The 20,108-nt window shown below is 33.6% G+C and overlaps 4 protein-coding genes across 12 annotated transcripts in view; 3 read left to right on the forward strand and 1 right to left on the reverse strand.

Moving 5' to 3' along the window:
• Window positions 1-3,221, forward strand: part of LOC117122020 (MFS-type transporter SLC18B1-like) — an 8,993-nt gene extending 5,772 nt beyond the window's left edge. For all 5 annotated transcript variants that reach the window (XM_033267502.1, XM_033267503.1, XM_033267500.1 and 2 more), the window contains exons 8-12: window positions 345-484; window positions 1,100-1,290; window positions 1,664-1,834; window positions 2,091-2,234; window positions 2,614-3,221. In XM_033267502.1, the coding sequence (XP_033123393.1) occupies window positions 345-484; window positions 1,100-1,290; window positions 1,664-1,834; window positions 2,091-2,234; window positions 2,614-2,827 (860 nt within the window). In that variant the 3' untranslated portion in view covers window positions 2,828-3,221. The remainder of the gene's footprint in view (window positions 1-344; window positions 485-1,099; window positions 1,291-1,663; window positions 1,835-2,090; window positions 2,235-2,613) is intronic.
• Window positions 3,222-4,391: 1,170 nt separating this feature from the next.
• LOC117122025 lies at window positions 4,392-15,445 on the forward strand. 5 transcript variants are annotated; one of them, XM_033267514.1, is made up of 2 exons: window positions 4,392-4,415; window positions 13,522-15,445. In XM_033267514.1, the coding sequence occupies exon 2, from the start codon at window positions 13,730-13,732 to the stop codon at window positions 14,639-14,641; it is 912 nt and encodes a 303-aa protein (XP_033123405.1). In that variant the 5' UTR covers window positions 4,392-4,415; window positions 13,522-13,729; the 3' UTR covers window positions 14,642-15,445. The 5 variants fall into 5 exon arrangements, with proteins under 5 accessions (XP_033123405.1, XP_033123403.1, XP_033123402.1 ...); XM_033267512.1 differs by lacking the exon at window positions 4,392-4,415 and adding an exon at window positions 6,884-6,938; XM_033267511.1 differs by lacking the exon at window positions 4,392-4,415 and adding an exon at window positions 9,486-9,834.
• LOC117122028 (DNA-directed RNA polymerase III subunit RPC10-like) lies at window positions 15,260-17,841 on the reverse strand. The gene is made up of 3 exons (XM_033267517.1): window positions 17,388-17,841; window positions 16,717-16,804; window positions 15,260-16,344 (listed from the first exon to the last, which is right to left on the reverse strand). Exons 1-3 carry the CDS (start codon window positions 17,496-17,498, stop codon window positions 16,217-16,219), a joined length of 327 nt encoding a protein of 108 aa, XP_033123408.1. The 5' UTR covers window positions 17,499-17,841; the 3' UTR covers window positions 15,260-16,216.
• Window positions 17,333-20,107, forward strand: LOC117122027 (U11/U12 small nuclear ribonucleoprotein 25 kDa protein-like). The gene is made up of 5 exons (XM_033267516.1): window positions 17,333-17,478; window positions 17,869-18,165; window positions 18,559-18,664; window positions 18,999-19,073; window positions 19,291-20,107. The coding sequence occupies exons 2-5, from the start codon at window positions 17,880-17,882 to the stop codon at window positions 19,358-19,360; spliced, it is 537 nt and encodes a 178-aa protein (XP_033123407.1). The 5' UTR covers window positions 17,333-17,478; window positions 17,869-17,879; the 3' UTR covers window positions 19,361-20,107.
• Window position 20,108: the final 1 nt, after the last annotated feature.

Consider the following 20,108-nt stretch of genomic DNA (forward strand, 5'->3'; position numbering starts at 1 on the left):
GTTCTACATTTTCAATACTTTCAATATTTACGCTCTGCATTATCACGTGTATCGAGCACTATACGTTGCTAGTATTGCCAACTACATTTATTCATATGTATATATCTATTTATATATAAATAATGTGTGTGTGTGTGTGTGTGTGGCATTATATGTTGAGCTTGTGTTTTACCTACTTTTTTTCAGTGGTCCTTGTTAAAGGATTATGCGCAGACTTTTTTTTCAGTTTTCAGTCATCTTTTTTATATCTAACCTTGAGTGTTTCAGCAATACCCTTGTTGGTAGGTAATTCTATTTAGCTTTTATTGTGTAACAAAACCTGTCATTGTCATTCCAATTGTCAGATTTGTCAGAACAGAAGAAAACTGGCTCTTTTATCCAGTTGATGAGTATACCGGGCACATGGGTTGGAGTGTTGTCGCTTTTTATTGGTACAGCAGCTTTAACATTTGTGGAGCCGACTCTTTCGACTGTGCTGCAACAGGTAAAATATGGGAAAACATTTATCATCCAGGAAATGCTTTGTTTCCACAAAGTCTATAATTTTTTTAGATTTTTCCAATAATTCTATAAATATTTCTAATATATATGACAAATATATAATATAATATAACAAATATTGATGATATGAAAACAAGGAAATTGAGGTGGGAGAGGGGTGTGTAGTATTACCCCTCATCTTGAAAACTACTTTCTCAAAGAAATTTGTAATTTTGGTACAGTAGTGTTTTCTCTCAGATATATTGTGGGTATGCTACCACAGTACCATTAATACAATCATACCATTAATTATCTGTAATTATCATTTTGTTTGGAATATTGATTTGAGACTTGTATGTAATGTCATTAGTAGCTAGCGCCTGGCAACATTCTCTAATAATACTATTTATATGCCTATGTTATTTTTATTATTTCTGTTAAATAGAACATCGATGTATACTGTATGCTATATGTTTACCTCCATTAATAGATAATTTAAACGCCCTCATTAGAGTTAACATGATTTCAGTCTGGTCATTGCATTTGACCTCGAATTTGAATTAAATAAGGCATAAGCTCAGCTATTTTTATATCAAACATTTGTTTATATCTTTTGCAGTATAATTTGACACCAACGCAAATTGGTCTGGTGTTCCTATTAATGGGGTTTGGATATGCAGTAACCGCACCGACAGTTGGTTGGATTGCTGACAAACGGAAAAACACACGAACCCTGCTTGCGTTTGGTTATATCGTGGCTGGAATAGCATACCTCATTGTTGGCCCATGGCCTGTTCTTCATCTACCAAAGTAATATAAAATTCTTTCTTGAACAATATTATTACCCAACATGTCTTTATGATCCGTATCATTGGGAAAAAATTAAATAACATGGAATTACTGTAATATGTCTTAAAATGAGCCTAAGGGAGTGGAGTTGAATTTACAGGATATGAACTATCAAACTGTTGTATGCCCATATATAGTCATGATGTGCCTATATATGGTCATGATTTGCCTATATATGGTCATGATATGATGTCATCATTGCCATGTTTAGGCATACCACATTTTTTTTGGACAGGACTTTAGGACTGGTACTCTAACACATTACCACCAATCTATCCTAACCACTAAAGCTACCTTTATAATGAGTTCATAGCTTTGTGTTTTTTTCTTACAGTAAACTATATATAATTTGTATTGGAGTTGTACTTATATATGTGGCACTGGGCTGTGCCATAACACCGACGTATCAGGACCTATTAGTAACCGTGTTACACAATGGTATGCCAGACGACTTATCAACGCATACTGTAGTCTCTGGAATGTTTAACAGTGCATTTTCACTCGGGTAATCACTGATTTTATTTCTTATTGTATATTACCTTGAAAGCATTGAAAGTACAACAACCAGATCTAAAAAAAAATGTAAATTAATACCTAGTAAAAAGATATTTAAAATAGAGATTATTTCTATAAAGGTAATAATTAAATTAGATGACTTCTTCAGAATTTCTAGTAATTGTTAAATATAAATAGTTAAATTAATTAACTATTATGTACATAATTGGCTACAGTGTATATATTGTATTTTTATTGTTTCCTAGGTCATTTTTTGGTCCTACTATGGGAGGCCTTCTGGTACAGAAATTCGACTTTGCAATATCTTCTTCATTGTTTGGAGCATTAAATTTAATTTCAGCTGCTTGCATCATATTATTTTCTTTATGGGAATTCAGATGTGGAAAGGGGTAAGTTGGTTAAGGATTATTGGGGAGGGAAGGGAGGTTAAGGGGTAAGCGGTCTTGTGTGGCGCTATATCACTGATGGTTGGAAAATATAATATGATAATATAGAATAGGGTAATAGATAAGTAAAGTGGTGATGGATGATAAAATTTGTAAGGTTCGGCTATATGCATTAGTGTAAGGACAACAATAAGATAAAAATTGTTTTGAAGAGTATGCATACAAAAGCTGTTAAAGCATGTTATTTATAGCAATGTGTATTTGGGTTTGATCTCATTGTTTTAATTTTTATCTTCGTTTTTTTTTTGTATATGTTGATGTTGGCCTTATAATCATGCGAAAAAATACAATATATTTAATAAAAACTTTTCTTTCCCCAAAGGAGGCGGAAAACAATGTATGTTGCAAGGTTCCGAGTAACTGCTGAGGAGACAAAATCGCTTCTAAATAGTGAGGATGACAACACAGACTCCTCCATATCAGATAGTAAAGATGAAAACGAGATAGAACCATCATTAAGCAGTTTAACATCTGAAAGAGAATTACAAATAAATATACCACCAGATGACAGAGAACCATTGTTAATTAATTTATGAACTCATTAAATATGAATGATAATTATTATTTAATGAATAATCAGATTATGGAAAAAACTTTTCCATAATCTTTGATGCAAGCCATAGTGATTCAATATTTTGTGCTTTATTTGCTTATGTTAAGAAAGAATGAATGTCTCAATTCTTGGAAGAATGAATGAAGTCTGAAATATTGAATCATAAAGTTTAAGTATCCTGGTGACATCATAGCTTTAATATTGATTTTGGCCACTCCGCCTTTTGACTGGTCGATTTTCGTTAAACTACGGCCACCTGCGCAGTGGTAAAATCCTACTTAATGAAGACGACCAGGAGAATAGAAAACTGGTAAATACTTGACGAAACAAAATGGCTGCATTGTTACCGCGATGCACGCTGCGTAATCAAGGTTGCTTGGGCTTGTGGCAGTATGGGTTTTTGGTAAAAAATGTTTTAATTCAGTTGTTTAATTCTGTTAGCCTACAATTATTGTTTGACTTCATGTGGGTAAATATTATAATTTTTTTTTTCTGTAAACTTAATCAAATTTATATTAACGCAAATGTGGTTGCTAAACTGACCAGTCGACCATGTTTGTTTTGGTCATGTGGATAACTTAACGCTGATTAGCGCACTCTCGTTTACGTTAATTTTCGTTGTCAACGAAGTCTATTTTACGAACCAGTCAAATGAAAATAATACTCAACAAAAAATCGTAGTCAACGAAATGAACCAGTCGAACAAGCTCAATGATATAATTTTATAGGAGAATGTTCACTAAAATATAATATATAATATGTATATGCATATATGACTTACTAGGATTCAATCTGTTGAAATCTCACTTCCATGTTTTATTTTTTTCTTAACATTTTTTTATTACCTTGGTAACGGTTTTAATAATGATCGTTTTTAATATATTTACTAAAATATAATATTTAAATTTATATGCAATAAATTATTTTATGATTGATAAATATGTTGTCAGTATTAATTTATTTCACGTGAAATATTAAAATGATTCACAAGCTAGTGTAATGGTCAGTGTAAATTCTAATGAGCAGCAAGCGTGTGTAAATTTGGCTACGCAGTGTGTCAGAACCAAACGAAGGTAGACAGCTATGGGTGATTACATTTTTCAACCGGATTAAAATTGTATGTGCGCTCAAAATAGATGCTCAATTCAGATAATGAGAGCGAGTGTGTGTATGAATTGGGCAACAGCACACTGCATCCAAGCATGGAGGAATTAGTTTAGCCAATCAACGATGGACAGTTCCAGGTTTTCAACTGGAATATAATGATAAATGCTGTCACTGGAGAAAGGCCCCTTGTATATTGTATGTACAAACTTTATTTAATAGACATCAATCTAAAACTACTACAGTACTACTATAATGCAAACGAAGGTATTAGCCATTAACCGTCAACACAGATTACATTACATGGTATTTAACAAATCACATAATGCATAAAGTATACAGTGGCCCTTTGATGGTGAACGCATACGTTATACAATCTAAACTTCAGTACTGTAGTCTCATTATTAATCACTGCTGATTGTGTAAACCTCACATTTGTTCTAATTTGTAGCAAGATGCATTGTGAGGTAACTATAATCAGGGAAGTATACATTGCTCCTATAATTACTTCATCTTCTCATAAAGAACCGTTATTGGATTGACGACTGTGGCATTATGCAAACATTGCAATTTGTATCGAGCTTAATGACGCAGGTCGAATGACACTCAAACGCCTGTGTACCCTGAAAGCATGCCCTTTTGCTCTGCTCAATTTTTGTTGATTTACTTTTGGTCATGTGTCTTATGTCACCATTAGTGGGCTCTTGTGCCTGAACAAATACATCGGAAGCGTTAAGAGGTTCATACGTTTTGGAGTATTTATAGATATCGGATCACAAAATACATGTATCAAGTGTTATTTTTGGCTGTGCCTAATATATTTTTATAGAGAGTAGTAGACGTATATCATCTATTTGCATTCAACATCAACAATAAGAATAACCACAAATTGTAGGCTCATAAAGACATGTTACTTTTTAAACTGTAAAATCGATAGACAACAGTTAACAGATCTGCACGAGGAAACAATGGATCTCAGTTTAGACACAAAATTAATAAGCGAAGGCTAAAAATGTATGTTATATATATTAAATAATTATATTTTTTTTAAACAGGGTTGAAATATTTCGTTCCTCTTAAAGACATTGGTGTGTCCGATATAGATTAATGTGAATGAAAGAATTATTAATAATACCGTAGAATAAGTGTATGATATACACATGATTATATTTTTCGCATATACGGTACCGTATATTATTTTCCACATCAAACAATGTTACCATGTTCATAAAGATGCTTCCGTATTATTATCCCTGTCAATCAATGTACTACAGTATGTCTTATGTTTGCAACATATTCTGTATTCTGTTCTTTGTGGTGACATACACATACATGTTTTGTTCAAGGTACATAGGTATGACATCATGCTTATAATTTTTTCGTTTCGTTTATGCATTTTTACATAAAAAAAATAGTCGGCTTCCTTAGAAAAATACACACAAACAGATAACTATAATAATGGTAAAATTGGAGGCAAAAGTAATATATAGGCCTATTTATATTTGTATGAAATAGATAGGCATAATCAAAGTAGTATAAAACTAAAATTATCTTCTAGTTGTTGGAGATACAATAACATTTAAGGTATGAGATGGGCCTCATGTTGATCTGTTTTAAACAGTGATTGGGCCCATTACTCCATGTATCCGCCATTGAATTACAGCCCTATTGCAAAATTGTCTCTAGTCATTGTGGGCTTATAGGCCTGCCTATATATTATTAATTAGTTTTCTATTCTATCAGTTTGGAGTTGGTAGTCAATAATAAATATAACACTACAGATACTTAACGTGTACATAAGTTAAGTCCTTCCCGTGTTTCTCATTGTAAAGAATATCTATTAACCGGTTGTGTCGCGTCCCGATACCATAATTAAAAAAAGAAAATAATTTCTAAAGATAGTTGATTCTAGGCTACAGTATTGTGATTTGAAGCAATATCAAACACATTAACAATACAATGTTTATTGAAGGTCTCCGATGCGACATGGCAGTTCATCGATAAGCAGTTATGGGATTTTTTAAAGGTGCCTTCCGTTGCCAAGGCGATTTGTCTTGTCTGAGACGGTATTTTCTAATTGCACTGACTTTGATGAAGTACCTCATAAACCAAATTATTGGAATTTATTAGTCCTTAAATAAAATAATAGTTGTGATATTAGGATTCGCTGTTTCTTTGAATTAGATAAAACAATAAATTATATCCGTTCAGCTAATGCCATTTTCCTTCTGTTTTCACTCACCATTTGCTTACGGGTTAAAACTACCACTTCATACATAGCCCTATCATATTTCTTCTACATTCCTATATTTAATAAATCTTTAAAATCTTGTTGTTATTACAATTGTAATCAATTTTATTAATCATCAATATCATCATTGTCATCATCATAATTCTATTTATTATTTCTTATTTTATCAACTCGAAATATAAATAACATCAAAATTGCACAGAAAAATAAATAAAAACACTAACTTAACATGATCAAGATAGAAAATTATACCAATTATAAAATATATAATAAAAGTTGTTAAATAATTATCTATCTGTTTATTTTAACTACAATTATGATTACCATTATTATTATAGGCTTATATATAATAATAATAATAATAATTATTATTATTATTAGGCCTATTATTATTATTATTATTATTATTATTATTATTATTATTATTATTGGCATATATAATTTATTTAGAGAATGAGATAGGCCTATGCTTCAATTTACCTTAATTATTACCTAGATCATTAACGGTTTATATTATAACAATACTAGTCACACATTTTGATGTCACTCATTGAACAGAGTGCATAATTATATGAATAATGGTACGAAATATAGGACAGACTCCTCAAAGTTTACATAGTACTCTGTCACGTGTACAAACACGTTGACGACGCAACACCGAACAATCGAACCTTTATCATTGACAGAACTTCCATGGACAAATTACTACTGGACTTAAAGTGGTTAAGAAAGCATACAGGTAAGTTGTTACCATGATAAAAATTATTTTTATTTTTTCATATATTTTCACATTCTTCTTCCTTTTCTCAAGCAATTAGCTTCATCCAAGTATTTTTTCGTTTCTTCACCAGTAATATGAGGCCAGCATTTAAGAAAGAAATTACCGTACGTTCCTCTGCTTTATCTCTTAATTTAATCGAACATTTTAGAAAAAATCTTTTGACCAATAGAAAAATAGTGAAATCTCTCCTACACAATCGGATTTGATAGGCCTAATAAAAATTAATCCACCAAAACACATTGTTCGTTGAAATTTGATAGGCCTATTTTTTTTAGGAATGTATTGTATAATACAATATTTTCTGCAATAGGTTGTTTTCTTATTCACGTAATTTTGATAAATTTGACATATATACCATAAGAGCTAATTGTCATAAATCTCTCCTGAAGCATTTAGCAGGTATCAATTGAGAGGAACAATGACTTTTACAGGACTTTATTCGTTAAGAAGCTACAGGGTAGCCTGCGATGTTCCATCATGTCCTTATTGAAACACTGTATATGTACCTTTGGTGATTTATATTATATTTATTCAACAGTGTTAACGGCTAACTCCCTTCAATATCATATATTAATATATATACAGTATTTGTGGTATAAGGTTCAAGATCGTCTGGAGTAGAGTGCTCGATACCGGGTTAGAGCTAAATAAAAAATAAAACGAATGCAAATCCTGATTACTTCATATTATTTAATTCCACTACAGCATTGTTTCGTATGGTTGGCATTTTGATAAGATGGTAATAAGCAGCACGTATATTCCCAGCGAAATATATGTAAATACTTAGACTAAGATTAAATAATCACAAGAAATCTGTTAAAGATAGGAGCAAAGGGTTTCCTGTAAGCATATAATACCTCCATGCTGTAAGTGATCACTTTAACTCACAGGGACAATCCATAGATAATCTACGTTTTATTATATTAGGCTGTAACTACAAAGCTATTAGAAATAGACTTCGCTCCGAATTACGTTGGATCATGCGTATCAAATCACAGATCTAGGCTTTGCTAGTGGTTATTATACATTCACTAAGAATTAATCCCTTAATCACCCAAGTGGTCTCCGATTATGTAAGATAAACTGTGTATGCATTGTTTCACTTCACCCAGTAAATATTTTCTACTGTTGTCTCATTCATGTTGAGAAAATCCTGGGGACAGGACGAAATATTCGTGCCTATAAAATTATGTTCCTATAATACGTCAACTGTGTATGATTTTTATCGTATCAATGTCTATATTTACATATATATATACATATACATATATTTATTTATATATATGTATGTATATATATGTATACATAATATATATACATATATATATATACATATATATATACATATATATATAAATCATATATGAATATATACACATATATATAATACATATATACATATGCTCTGCTATATACTGCATTGAGCACTCTTGTCTACATGATCTGGTTTAAGCCAACCACGCAGATTATACATACATATATATATATATTATATGTACAAGAAATCAAGCAAGAAAAAAGAGTAGAATTTGTTTAGTACGTAGACACTTCTACATGTTATAGTACTACAGTAGTATTAGTATGTTATTGTTATTGTTCGTGATCGTTATCTTTAACACTATTATTATATATTGTTATTATATTTATCATTATAATTATCATTATTATCATTTTATTTACAGGACTACATTCGTAGAGATCTATCCTACACGATGTATTATTATGTCCTTTATTCATAGCTCGCAACGAATGTAGTCCTGTAAATAAATGATCATATATACATAATCAAAATAAATGATCACATATACATAATCAAAGAAAGGTAAATACAGTGTTCGAATAAAGGACATAATAATACATTGTGTAGCATAGCTTGCAACGAATGTAGTCCTGTAAATAAATGAATAAAGAAATTGTGTAATAAAATTCCTCTGGCGGGACTCGAACGTGCGACCTCTCGCTGTCAAGGCGAGCGTCATAACCATTAGACCACGGAGGCTTCATGGTTAAACAGATTCAAATACCACCAGATACACTCCATTACACAATAAGTACGGCTAGAAACAAATAATAGCATAATATATATATATATATATATATATATACATATATATATATTATATGTACAAGAAATCAAGCAAGAAAAAAGAGTAGAATTTGTTTAATACGTAGACACTTCTATATGTTATAATACTACAGTAGTATTAGTATGTTATTGTTATTGTTCGTGATCGTTATTTTTATCATTACTATTATATATCGTTATTACATTTATCATTATAATTATCATTATTCTTATTATTGTTATCATTGAGTATTATTATAATTAATATTATTATTATTATCATTTATAATATTATGATGGGCCTATCAGCATGATTACGGTATTTATTAATTCAGCTGGATGTTGGGTTTCGTTTCGAAAATACAATTTTCATCTCATGAATTAAACAAGTAAAAGAAATCATAATAACATTATCGCCTTACCATTGTATATGTGCACAGTTACTGAACACCTAATGTAACTTCCGTCAATGAATCGCAGGTACCCCTCAACGCAGGTGTTTTATTGTCACGTGTTAAGTCACGCTTAATTTGCATATCATATTCACTTCCTTAGCAACCGATCGGTGAACAATTAATGTTTTGTGATGTTGGCGGCACGCTTCGTTGACGAATTTAGGGAAAATTTTGTAACTTTTTTTCAATACGAAGATATCAGTGCTATTCTTGTATTGTAATTGAAACAGATTAAGCTAAAGCAGCCATGTTTGATCTATAAGCATTCAGGCAACCATTGCGAGACGTAGGCCTACAATAATAAACACCGTATCACCTGTTTGGCTCTTTAAAGGTGAGCGCTAGCCCTGTTAATTATATAATTTCCGTCGTAATAATTGTAGACTCGTGTGTACGGTATGTGCTAGATGCCCGAATGGGTATATAATTTAAGCAGACGTTCTATTTACAAACATTCCTGTAGGTTCTGTTTCTCGGTGATATATTCCATTTTGACTATACATACGTTTTGATCATAGTTATATAATAATCATTATCGTTGCATAATATACTTGTGTCTAAAATAATATATGCTTATACATTACTCTCGGTAGCGTATGTGGAATGGTATTTTAGAAATAGGCCCACCGAAGCAATTTTATGGTTATATATAGATCGAAGGGGCTCACGTTTATCTCCTGTTCTATGAATGATATATCTAGGCCTGATGCGTTCTTTTGTGATGATGTTATAATAATGCTGATAAGATGAATAATGATGGTAAATTGTGATGATGATAAATGATAATGATGATAAATGATAACTGGTAATGATAATGATGATAACGATGGTTATGATGATGATGTTGATAATGATAATTATGAAATAATGATGCTGATAATGACGACGATGGTGATCCTGATGATGGTAACATGATAATGTGGCGATACAATAATCATGATGTTATGATGATAAAGTTGATACCGTAGTGATGATAAGTGATAACGAGAAAGGGATGATGAATGATAATAATTATTATTGATGATTATAATAATGATAATGATGATGATAATGGTAATGGTGATTACGGTGCTGAGTGAAAAAGAAACGCAGCACCAACCATGTAATACTAATAGTGCCTGTCAAATCAGCATATATTGGACATGTTTAGTATTAAAAGGGCTATTGGCCTCTATACATTACTACTGTAGTTTCAGCAGTCGTTAAATAATTCTTAGCAATGCATAATAATAATGATCTCCCATGTCGTACCTCTGTTATGTCAATATGTTTACACATCTCGATAAAATATTCCTAATTTTAAGATGCATCGTATTTATAGCTGGCCACACGCATTTTATTATATTTGGACTACATTGAATAATGAATATAAGAATAATGCACTAAAAATTGCAAACACAGTAGAATCCCACCTTTAGGACACCCCTATTCAGGGGATACCTCTATTCAGGGGATACCCCTATTAAGGTTACACTTTTCCGTGAAACGAGGGGCAATGTATCTTTTAACACTAAGGCCGACCCCTATTAAGGGGACACCCCTATTAAGGGGACGAGGACACTTTCTGAGTGTGCCAAATGGTCAAATAACTCCTATTAAGGGGACACTTATTTTTTTTTATCATTGTATCACAACTACAGCAGTCTCAAAGTAAGACAAATTCATTCAACTTCATATTTTAACGCCTTTTGAGCAATAAATCAAAATTTTATCCACTGAATCTCCTTAGAATAAACGTCAGTGTAGGCCTACTGAATACTGTGTTACTTCATATTAGCCAATCTTGTCAATTTTGACACCGAACCATGGCGATTTTGTTTCCTTTGTTTTTGGTGTACTTTCATTTATGATTCTTCCTATAACATGCACCATTAATTCCAAGTCGTTACTCTATTCATGCTACATTCATCCAATAGAAAGCTCAATATTTTAAATAAAAAAAGGAATATTTGGTCATTAATATTGCATCATGCAATAATATTGGGAACATTTTATTATTATTATTATTATTTTATTATTCATATCATTTTTACAGCGCCATTTCTTTGTAGATAAAAAGCGCTTCGTTTCCCCTGGTTATTGGGTCCTCATGTTTTAAGTTTTGTTCTGGTAAACATTGCAGAAGTAGGCTACCCTACCAGCTACCCATTTATACTCCTGGGTGACGAGAACCCATGCAGTGATGGTTTAATGAAATTGGGAGGGCATAACAAACACCATACAGGCCTGCATGGTCTACCTACGAGCCCGACAAGACAGGTAATTACAGGAGAAGCAATGCTGATAAAGTACCTTGCTCAAGGACTTTTTGTTCTAAAAAATTAGAATTGAAAACAAAAAATTTCAAAACCTTTTCCTACTGTAGTTTGGAAACAAGGAAACCTCTCCACAGGACCATTGCTAATGTGGAGGTGACGATGTTTGGATGGAGAGAACAATACCCCTAAATTGCATCTGGAGAAGGTTACTACATAAAAGAAGACTTGGGTTTTAAAGACACCGGGTGGTGAATTTTATTTATAACATGGAGAAAATATATTATAGGATATCATAGAAACGGGTGCTGGATTTGGGAAGTGGATTTTTAAAATGAACGTGCCTGATTTGAGGATAGACGCAGGATTGAAGAGGTGCTGGATCTGTGAGACAGTAGGCCTAACGTGTCTAATATGAAAAAGAGGGTCCCTAAATTTGAGAAGGGTGGATTTCAGAGAATGGTGGTGGACTTGAGAGTGGAGGGCTGGTAGGATTATGAGATGCATTAAGTAGGGGTAATGATTTGAGAAATAGGTTTAAAACTCGGTTTCTATACAATCGCTCACCCCGTCGCCGACAGTCGTCGACAGTTGTCAGGAAGGTTGAACCTGGTTCAACTTTACCGATTGCGCTGCAGGCGAATCGGGGTGCTTTCCCGATTGCGTCGGGACAAATAGCAATGCACCCTATTTCGTCTGCAACGCAATCGGCGAAGTTCAACCAGGTTCAACCTTCCAGACTACTGTTGGTGACTGTTGCCGATAGGTTGGGCGATTCGAGGATCGGAGCGATTCCATAGAAACCGAGCCTTACAATTAAAGGGTGGTCTATTAGTACCGGTATGTTATAGACTTGGGAGTGGGCGATGAAGTGAGAGTGGGAGTGGGCGATGAAATTTAGAGATAGTGGTTGGTATGAATTTGAGAGATACTTTAGTGGACTTTAATGATAAACTTGAAGGAAACGTGGTGGATTCGAGATTTGGTGCTGGAATTTAGGGAGGGTGATCTGAAATGAATTTGAGAGAGGAGTGATAATTTCGAGGGGTGCCGGATTTTAGGGAAGGGTTGATGGATCTTAGGGTTGCATAATTTGAGAGAGGAGTGCTTGCTTTCAGAAAAGAATGTCAACTTTGAGAGGGGTGATAAATTTTAGGCAATAATTTGAAAGAGCAGAATAGTCGAGTTTGGAAAGTGTCTGTAATTTTGAGAGAGGTAGATTGAAAACAAAATCGTCAAAACCTTTTCCTACTGTAGTTTGGAAACAAGGAAACCTCTCCACAGGACCATTGCTAATGTGGAGGTGACGATGTTTGGATGGAGAGAACACTATATATACCCCTAAATTTACATCTGGAGAAGGTTACTGCATTAAGGAGGGGTTAGGAAAGGGTCTGTAGATTTGGAAACAAGGAGATTTAATTGATTCTGGATATTGGAAAAGAGTGAAGTTCAAAAAGAAAATTATTCGTCGTATTGGTATGCATTTTGCAGAGAATGTAGGCCTATTTTTCGATGTGGATGCTAGCTCCCTCTGTATTAGCTAATTACAGACAGCACGTATGATTTGACAAATATTTGCTTAAGATTGAATATTAAAGGAGGAAGTTGTTTAAATGAAAATCTAATCAAAACACTGCAGCGGTAAAAACATAAATGTCGACAAGTTATACTATCTTTGCTTACTTCATAAATATTACGTATAAATAGCCTATAGCATTTTTTATTAGCGTTTTTATTAAAAATATATATTTTTTTTAATTTAGGACAATATTTCGATGAATCTTTGACTTGATATCGATCGAAGGCCACGGATGCAATGGGTTTTGATATACTACAACGATGCAAACACAGATCGATGTTTTACGAATCGAAGACACACCTATTGTGCGATAGGATGATTGCAGCAATTTAGTCATCTCGCAAAACGGACAGATTCAGGCTCAAACGAACAGGAGAGCAATTAACTCTGGAATGGCGGATATGAACAACGCGTTGAAAATTACATCAACGCGGAAGGATCGCAAGTACCGCCGTAACATGACGGAACCGTCTGTTCTACCGTCCATTCATCATACCGAATTAAAAACAGGGGCTGTATATCTTAATAAATTACTCGACAAGGATAGAGAACATAGTGAACATGGACTTCCCGTAGCTAAAAGCTTAGAACTCCCAAGTCGATCTCTTCCCGCTATATCCGACATGCAACATGTCACTGCTTATGATCTTCCACAATTCCCGAAACGAACATTTCCGATTCCCCGGAAGAATTGCAAATTAGCACCGCTCAGTAGAAAACGTTCTGATAGTTTAAATAGCAATGATGGACGGAGCATCAATGTCTTGGAAAGTCGCTCTATTGTACTATCAAAGCGAAGGGAAGACGGAAAAAGACTACTTGAGCCTATTGGTAAAGATAAAATGGATGAATTCCGGCGTTGGCACTTCTCTTTACAGCTAGACGACAATTTCGACAAAAGTGCGCCTCCAAAAACATCTAATGTAACAAACCAGGATAATAAAATGCTCAATCAGGAAGCATCGAAATCAGAACTGAACAATACGAAATTATCAAGCTCTCCAAACAACAGAGAGGACTATCATGATAAACGATTAGTACATTCTGCACATGACCAAAATCGGACGGATAACTTAAACTATGAAGTGAAAAATAAATCGTATATTGTTTACACGATGACAACACCCGAAAGAAAGCGAATCGAGGATTGGTTAGAAGATTGTTTAAATTCCAGAAACGATTCCGGTAACCATTCTGACGATGAGTTTATTGAGGTCGTTAATCAAACTAATGTTGCTTCCGATTGTACCAAAGGAAACGGGCTTGATACAAACCTTAAAGATGACGAAAGCTGTATACAGTGAAATTAGTGAACATTCAGAATAGTTGCTGTTCAATTTTAGATTAATTATATTTATTTATTGCAATGGACTTAGTTCGATCTTTAATAAAACTTTATATTGTACAGAGTGGGTATAATATTGAAAATACTGTATTAAATATATAAAAATATATACACATTATTCGAGATCCCGAATATCCTATACATACTGTACAGTATTTCAAATAAACAAGTATTAATCTGCTGCCATATTATGAAGTGGAATTTTTAACATGGTTGTTAAGCCTGGTTTACATATAATGGCTTTCTGCGATGCTGATTAGTCGATCGAATCGGGGAGCTTCCCCGGGTGTAGCAATTTTACGGAAATAATGGCTTTAACATTCTTGCCTTCCCAATATTTCCATTAGGGTTTTGCGGCCAAATAAACATAACAAATATTTATTTTTTTTTCTATAATGACGAAGGCACCTCTTCTAAACTTAATTGAGAGGAGATACCCAAGTGATTTATATAATTGGTACACTATTAAGAATTCTCACGGATTATATAATAACTATAACGATAATGTTGCAACAAGTCAGACAGGTCCATGGTATTTAACACTAACAAATTTAGAATAACCTCACTCTCGAATAAGCACAGTAACCTTAAAACATTTAATAAGGGCTACTACACACTGTTGCGGTTAATAAACTTTTTAAAATATTAGGTTTGCATTGATTTTTATGTTGTGTGTTGATCCAAAAACTCAATGTTTGAATCAAGAACTTTTAAATGTCTTTGTTTTAATTTGTAGGCATATAATAAAGTTTTCAACAGAGAATTATAGAATGAGAAAATATTTTTTTCGTTACACACATAAAATACAATACGCACTCCACCTTTAAAATTCGAGACCACCTTTCGGACCTCAAAAGTTGGGGTGGTCTAGTTTCAGTCTCCAATTAAAAGGTTAGCTTTGTGTTAAAAGATTGAAGATTGTGATTTGGTTCTTTGAAAAAGTTGTCTCAAAGTAGAGGGGTCTTGAAGCAGAGGGTGTACTGTACTGACAACTAAGACTAATCAAAGCAACCAATGTCTGAATAACTTGCGTCTAAAAATCAATTTAAAAGTAAACATATATTTTGGTTTGAAGTTTGGTTCACAGTTTCTTACAGATGTCTCACAAAATACTAATCTACTGGGAATGTTCTTTCTCTAGTTTTTAGCAATTAAAATCAACCTCAATATTTCTAATCAACAGAAAGCATTCAACTGAGACGGGTCTATCAAATGTTGTTTCATAAATTTTGGTTTAAAACCTGAAGACAATAACAGAATTTAAAGTAGTTCTTTTAATATTTTTTGTGGTTTATTAATAAATAATTATTCATTTCTACCATCAATTATGGACGCCATACATATCCCCATTATAATGCAATACTCTCTGATGTGAATTAGTGTAACAAAATATCATCATGAGAGATTCGCTGGAAGCGTGGATCAGCATTTTAACGTCATTCTGATAACATGTAGCTTGATCTTGTTCGATCTTAGCATGATCTTACTGATACAGTAGTAGTAAATTTCAGCGACACGATTGCGATCTGCAATCTCAATCTCTCCACCTATGCCCACATTCAAGGTTGCAACACTTGTAGAATGTCGTCATCGGCTCATCAGCTGACCTTGTTTGAATTTGCATAAAAAATGCTCTAGGATGATCACATTTTGGACATTTTTCTGATAAGATAAAAAAAATTTGCCTAATGAATACAAGAAAGCTATACTGTGCATGGCATATCTAGCGGGGGTGCAGGGACGTATAAAAAGCTCGCTTTCCTCAGTCTCTCCACACTGGATATTCTTGAAGCAATTACGCTAAGCAGATAAAAATCAACCCATAACAATTTACTTTGACAGCTATTCCCCCGCCACCCCTAACTTTATCATCAAGCCCTTCCACTACATCATCCATCAATGGGTCCTTCCTGAGTGTCAGTCAAGTTTATCTATTGACAAATCAGAACAGGGCCTGGAACACCTGCATCTAGATGCATTTATTTTTCGTTAGTCAAAAATTTATCATATCTCTGCGGTTATCGTTTGCCTTACCTTCTGTTGAGTCCACATTCTCCCATGCTGAGGCTCCACCGAGGACATCATCTAGTTCTTTTAACTTCGGGTAAACTTTACTAGAAATCTGTAACAATTAGAGAACATACGAGAATTTAATTTTTTCTTCATGTCAAAATACATGATGTATAGGCATTTGGCTACAAATTGTCCATCCCCAACACTTATATTTTATTCGTGTCTGAGCTGAGGCCTACTTTTTGATTCAATATTTTTTCTTTGATAGAGAATAATTAAATACAACGAATCGAATATTTTGAAAAATGAAACTTATAAAGAAATTTGCAATTTTCTTGTCACAAAACAAAACTGAGCAATGCATTCCGCTTTTTTTATAAACTTTTTCACAACTGAACATCCATTCTCGGACTCGGAAGACTTGTTGTGATCGTTAACAATTTCATTTGATTGCTGTCCCGTTATTTTTAATTCGGTGCAAATTAACAATGTAATGTGTCTGTAATAATAATAATAACAAAACAAAAGTATACCAAGATCTTGCCTAGGCTAGGCCTAGCCGCCATCTCCCGTCGTTGGTTCCAGTCATGCGGCGGCGCTGCGTACATTGCCGCAAAGGTCATTCTGGGTCACAATCAATCCATGAGGCCTAGCTAGGTCTGGATGTGATGAGTAAAGCTAAGTGATCTTACCTTTCTTTTAACGTTATGTATAAACGGACAAGTGTTACATGAAAACCGTAGGCACTGCGGACCTTCTTCTACAACAAGAACATTTCCACAGGTAGGACAGAACATAAACATTGTATATTCCTAGGCTAGGCCCCTGTCAGCTGTGAATGATTCTGAGCAGGGAGCTTGACTCTCGCGCATTAAGGAATGAGCACGCCCTCACGGATCTAACAACAAAACTGTTTTCATGTTTTTTGGGGGCCTAGCCTATATGAACTCTTTGTGACAGTACTGTAGGTACTTCTTCAATCTCCGGCTAAGCCTTCTGACCACACATATAATTAGCCAGGAAATGGCAATGTTAAACGACTTTTATTTTTGCGTTCTTGGTGTAGTTTAAATAACGTTAGTAATACTACTAACTAATAGGCCTAGTCGTCCTCGTCTTCTTAAAATCTTACTCATAACATTTCCATCATGTCGTTCTTGAAAATTTACTTAGTACCATCAAAGATGGATGTAGATAGTTCACCACGACAGATAATGTCAATGGAAGACTCACTGAAAGAAAATACAGAAAAGGATAGGATGGAAGAAGAAGACCCATTCTCAAAAGAAATGCCTCACCAGGATGCTATGAAGGTGATCAAGGAGGGCATTGAAGAGGCTATTGGTGATGATCCTCTTCTTTGTGACCTCCCAACTGATGTCACCCCAGAGGAAGTCAGTCTTCAAGTAGCCTTAGAGTACGGACAGGCTATGCTTGTCAATGTGTGTAGAGAAGATGGAGAAGTAATGCGTAAGATTTGTTACTGTCTTTATATTATATAATATTACTATATTTTTTATTAAATGTCTGAAGGTGTAATGACAGGGATGTGGATATGCTTTCTCTAAATAAAAAGGTTTTTGTGCAGGTTTCACAGGTTATGAAAGTGAAAGTATAATCATCATTTCTTATTAAATAGCATTCTTTCATCCGCATAAAAATATATCACATATTGGATTTACAACTAAAATGTATACTTCTGGGTGATGATCAATCATCTAGTGCCTTTCCCAAATACTCAAGCAATCATAAATGGTCTTAGACTAATGACCCTCCAGATTGAGAGAGTTCAAAACAACATTGATTTATATTAATACATTATAATTGAGCACTTTTAAATTGAAATTATGTGTTTATTTTTAGCTATTGTTGTTTTGCAAGGAGCTTCCGTTCTTGATCTGAAGAAAGCCATTGCTCGTTACATCAGCCTGAAATTCAACAGGGAGGGAATAACTAAGTCTGTCAGTTGGTAATGTTACACATACTCATTCATATTGTATATTGGGTTTGATTAACAATCGGAACATTATTTCTCTCCAATATTAAATTTATATAAACTAAAACACTCATCAGATGGGTTGTTATTATGCATAAGTGTGTATATGCTAATTGAATATTTGAGGATCTGCTGTAGTATATTTTATACCTTTTACAGATGCTTGATTATGCTTAGAATTAACATAGTGAATACCTCTATTTATGCCCCTATCCTTCTTGACAAACACTATTGTGCAAAGTACCCAACCATTATGTTATGTTGTATCAGGGTTTTTAGAGTGTTGATCTTGCCTTATTTCTTATAGGAGGTTTGTGTGGAGACGTTACTGGCTGTCATTTGGAGGGCATAATTTGACACAAGATAATAAGCTAATTAAAGAGTAAGTTTTTATGTTTTGGAATTTCTACCCATGTACAATAATTCTTTTGTGATGACAGAAGCAATGATTATTTAATATATTGGTTTTAATTTTTAGTAATTTTAATATCTCAATAACGATGCCTTATGTCAAGGTTATGTTTAAGATGTTGTAATTATGGTAATTAGTCTGTATGGTTGGTCAACACACCTTTAATTATTTTTTCTTTACCCCTTAGTTATGGCATCAAAAACAAAGATCCAGTCACATTTGTCAAGAGGTTAAAGGGAAAAGGTGCAGGATACTAAGCGTAGATGGTGATCACATGACTATTTGTAACATCGGATTGCATTTAATAATTTGCTGAGGTTGGTGCTACATTGCTATAAATGGGTCAAATGCCACCTGACTTGTTTGGATTGCAGGTACCATTTGGAAGATAAAGTAAGCATCAGATGGTCAATGGTGTATTAAAAGTCTGAAAGTATTTTCAACTTTAAGACATTCTTGCATTTAAATGTCTGCTTGGTCTTAAATTACCTGGTCGATTTACAAAATCAGGTATAAGAGAAGTTTGAATTTTTATGCACAATTGCTTGTTAAGCCAACAAGGCTGCGAGTAGAATACATGAATACTTGTAGCAGCATGTCTATGTTGGCCGCCAATATGTACTGACGCATGAGTGATTCTATTCTAGCATCGCGTCGTCGCACAAACCAAAAGCTCCCTAATGAAGTGAAGTATGTACTGTATTTATATTTGGTAGTGTATTTTTATTCAAAAGGAGAAAATAAATGTAAAATGTACAGTATTATAACTCGTCAGACTTCCAATTGAATTTTAAGATTACTGTTAATGTTTAAAGAGGCAATCATACTCACAATCATTTAATTTTAACATATTAGTTGGCAGGTCTTTATTTAAATGAGGCCACAGCCTAATTTGCTACTAAGTACAAGGAAGGGAGTAACTCAGACTGTTTACATTTTTACAGGACATAAAAGGATTAATGCAGACTCTTATTTGAAATAAATGTATGTATTGAGTCAACAAAG

The sequence above is a fragment of the Anneissia japonica genome, unplaced genomic scaffold (assembly GCF_011630105.1).
Source record: "Anneissia japonica isolate Jap-2015-1 unplaced genomic scaffold, ASM1163010v1 scaffold288015_len651517_cov191, whole genome shotgun sequence".
Classification (NCBI taxonomy): domain Eukaryota; kingdom Metazoa; phylum Echinodermata; class Crinoidea; order Comatulida; family Comatulidae; genus Anneissia; species Anneissia japonica.

Excerpts from the sequence above, each read along its gene's own strand:
- LOC117122025 (XM_033267514.1), top strand. The coding sequence starts at position 13,730 with ATGGCGGATATGAACAACGCGTTGAAAATTACATCAACGCGGAAGGAT.
- LOC117122028 (XM_033267517.1), bottom strand. The coding sequence starts at position 17,498 with ATGTTTATGTTCTGTCCTACCTGTGGAAATGTTCTTGTTGTAGAAGAA. Across the intron at positions 16,805-17,387 it reads TACATAACGTTAAAAGAAAG|ATTTCTAGTAAAGTTTACCC; the intron begins GTAAGATCACTT and ends TAATTGTTACAG. Across the intron at positions 16,345-16,716 it reads GAATGTGGACTCAACAGAAG|AAAAATGTCCAAAATGTGAT; the intron begins GTAAGGCAAACG and ends TTATCTTATCAG.
- LOC117122027 (XM_033267516.1), top strand. The coding sequence starts at position 17,880 with ATGGATGTAGATAGTTCACCACGACAGATAATGTCAATGGAAGACTCA. Across the intron at positions 18,665-18,998 it reads ATAACTAAGTCTGTCAGTTG|GAGGTTTGTGTGGAGACGTT; the intron begins GTAATGTTACAC and ends TATTTCTTATAG. Across the intron at positions 19,074-19,290 it reads GATAATAAGCTAATTAAAGA|TTATGGCATCAAAAACAAAG; the intron begins GTAAGTTTTTAT and ends TTTACCCCTTAG.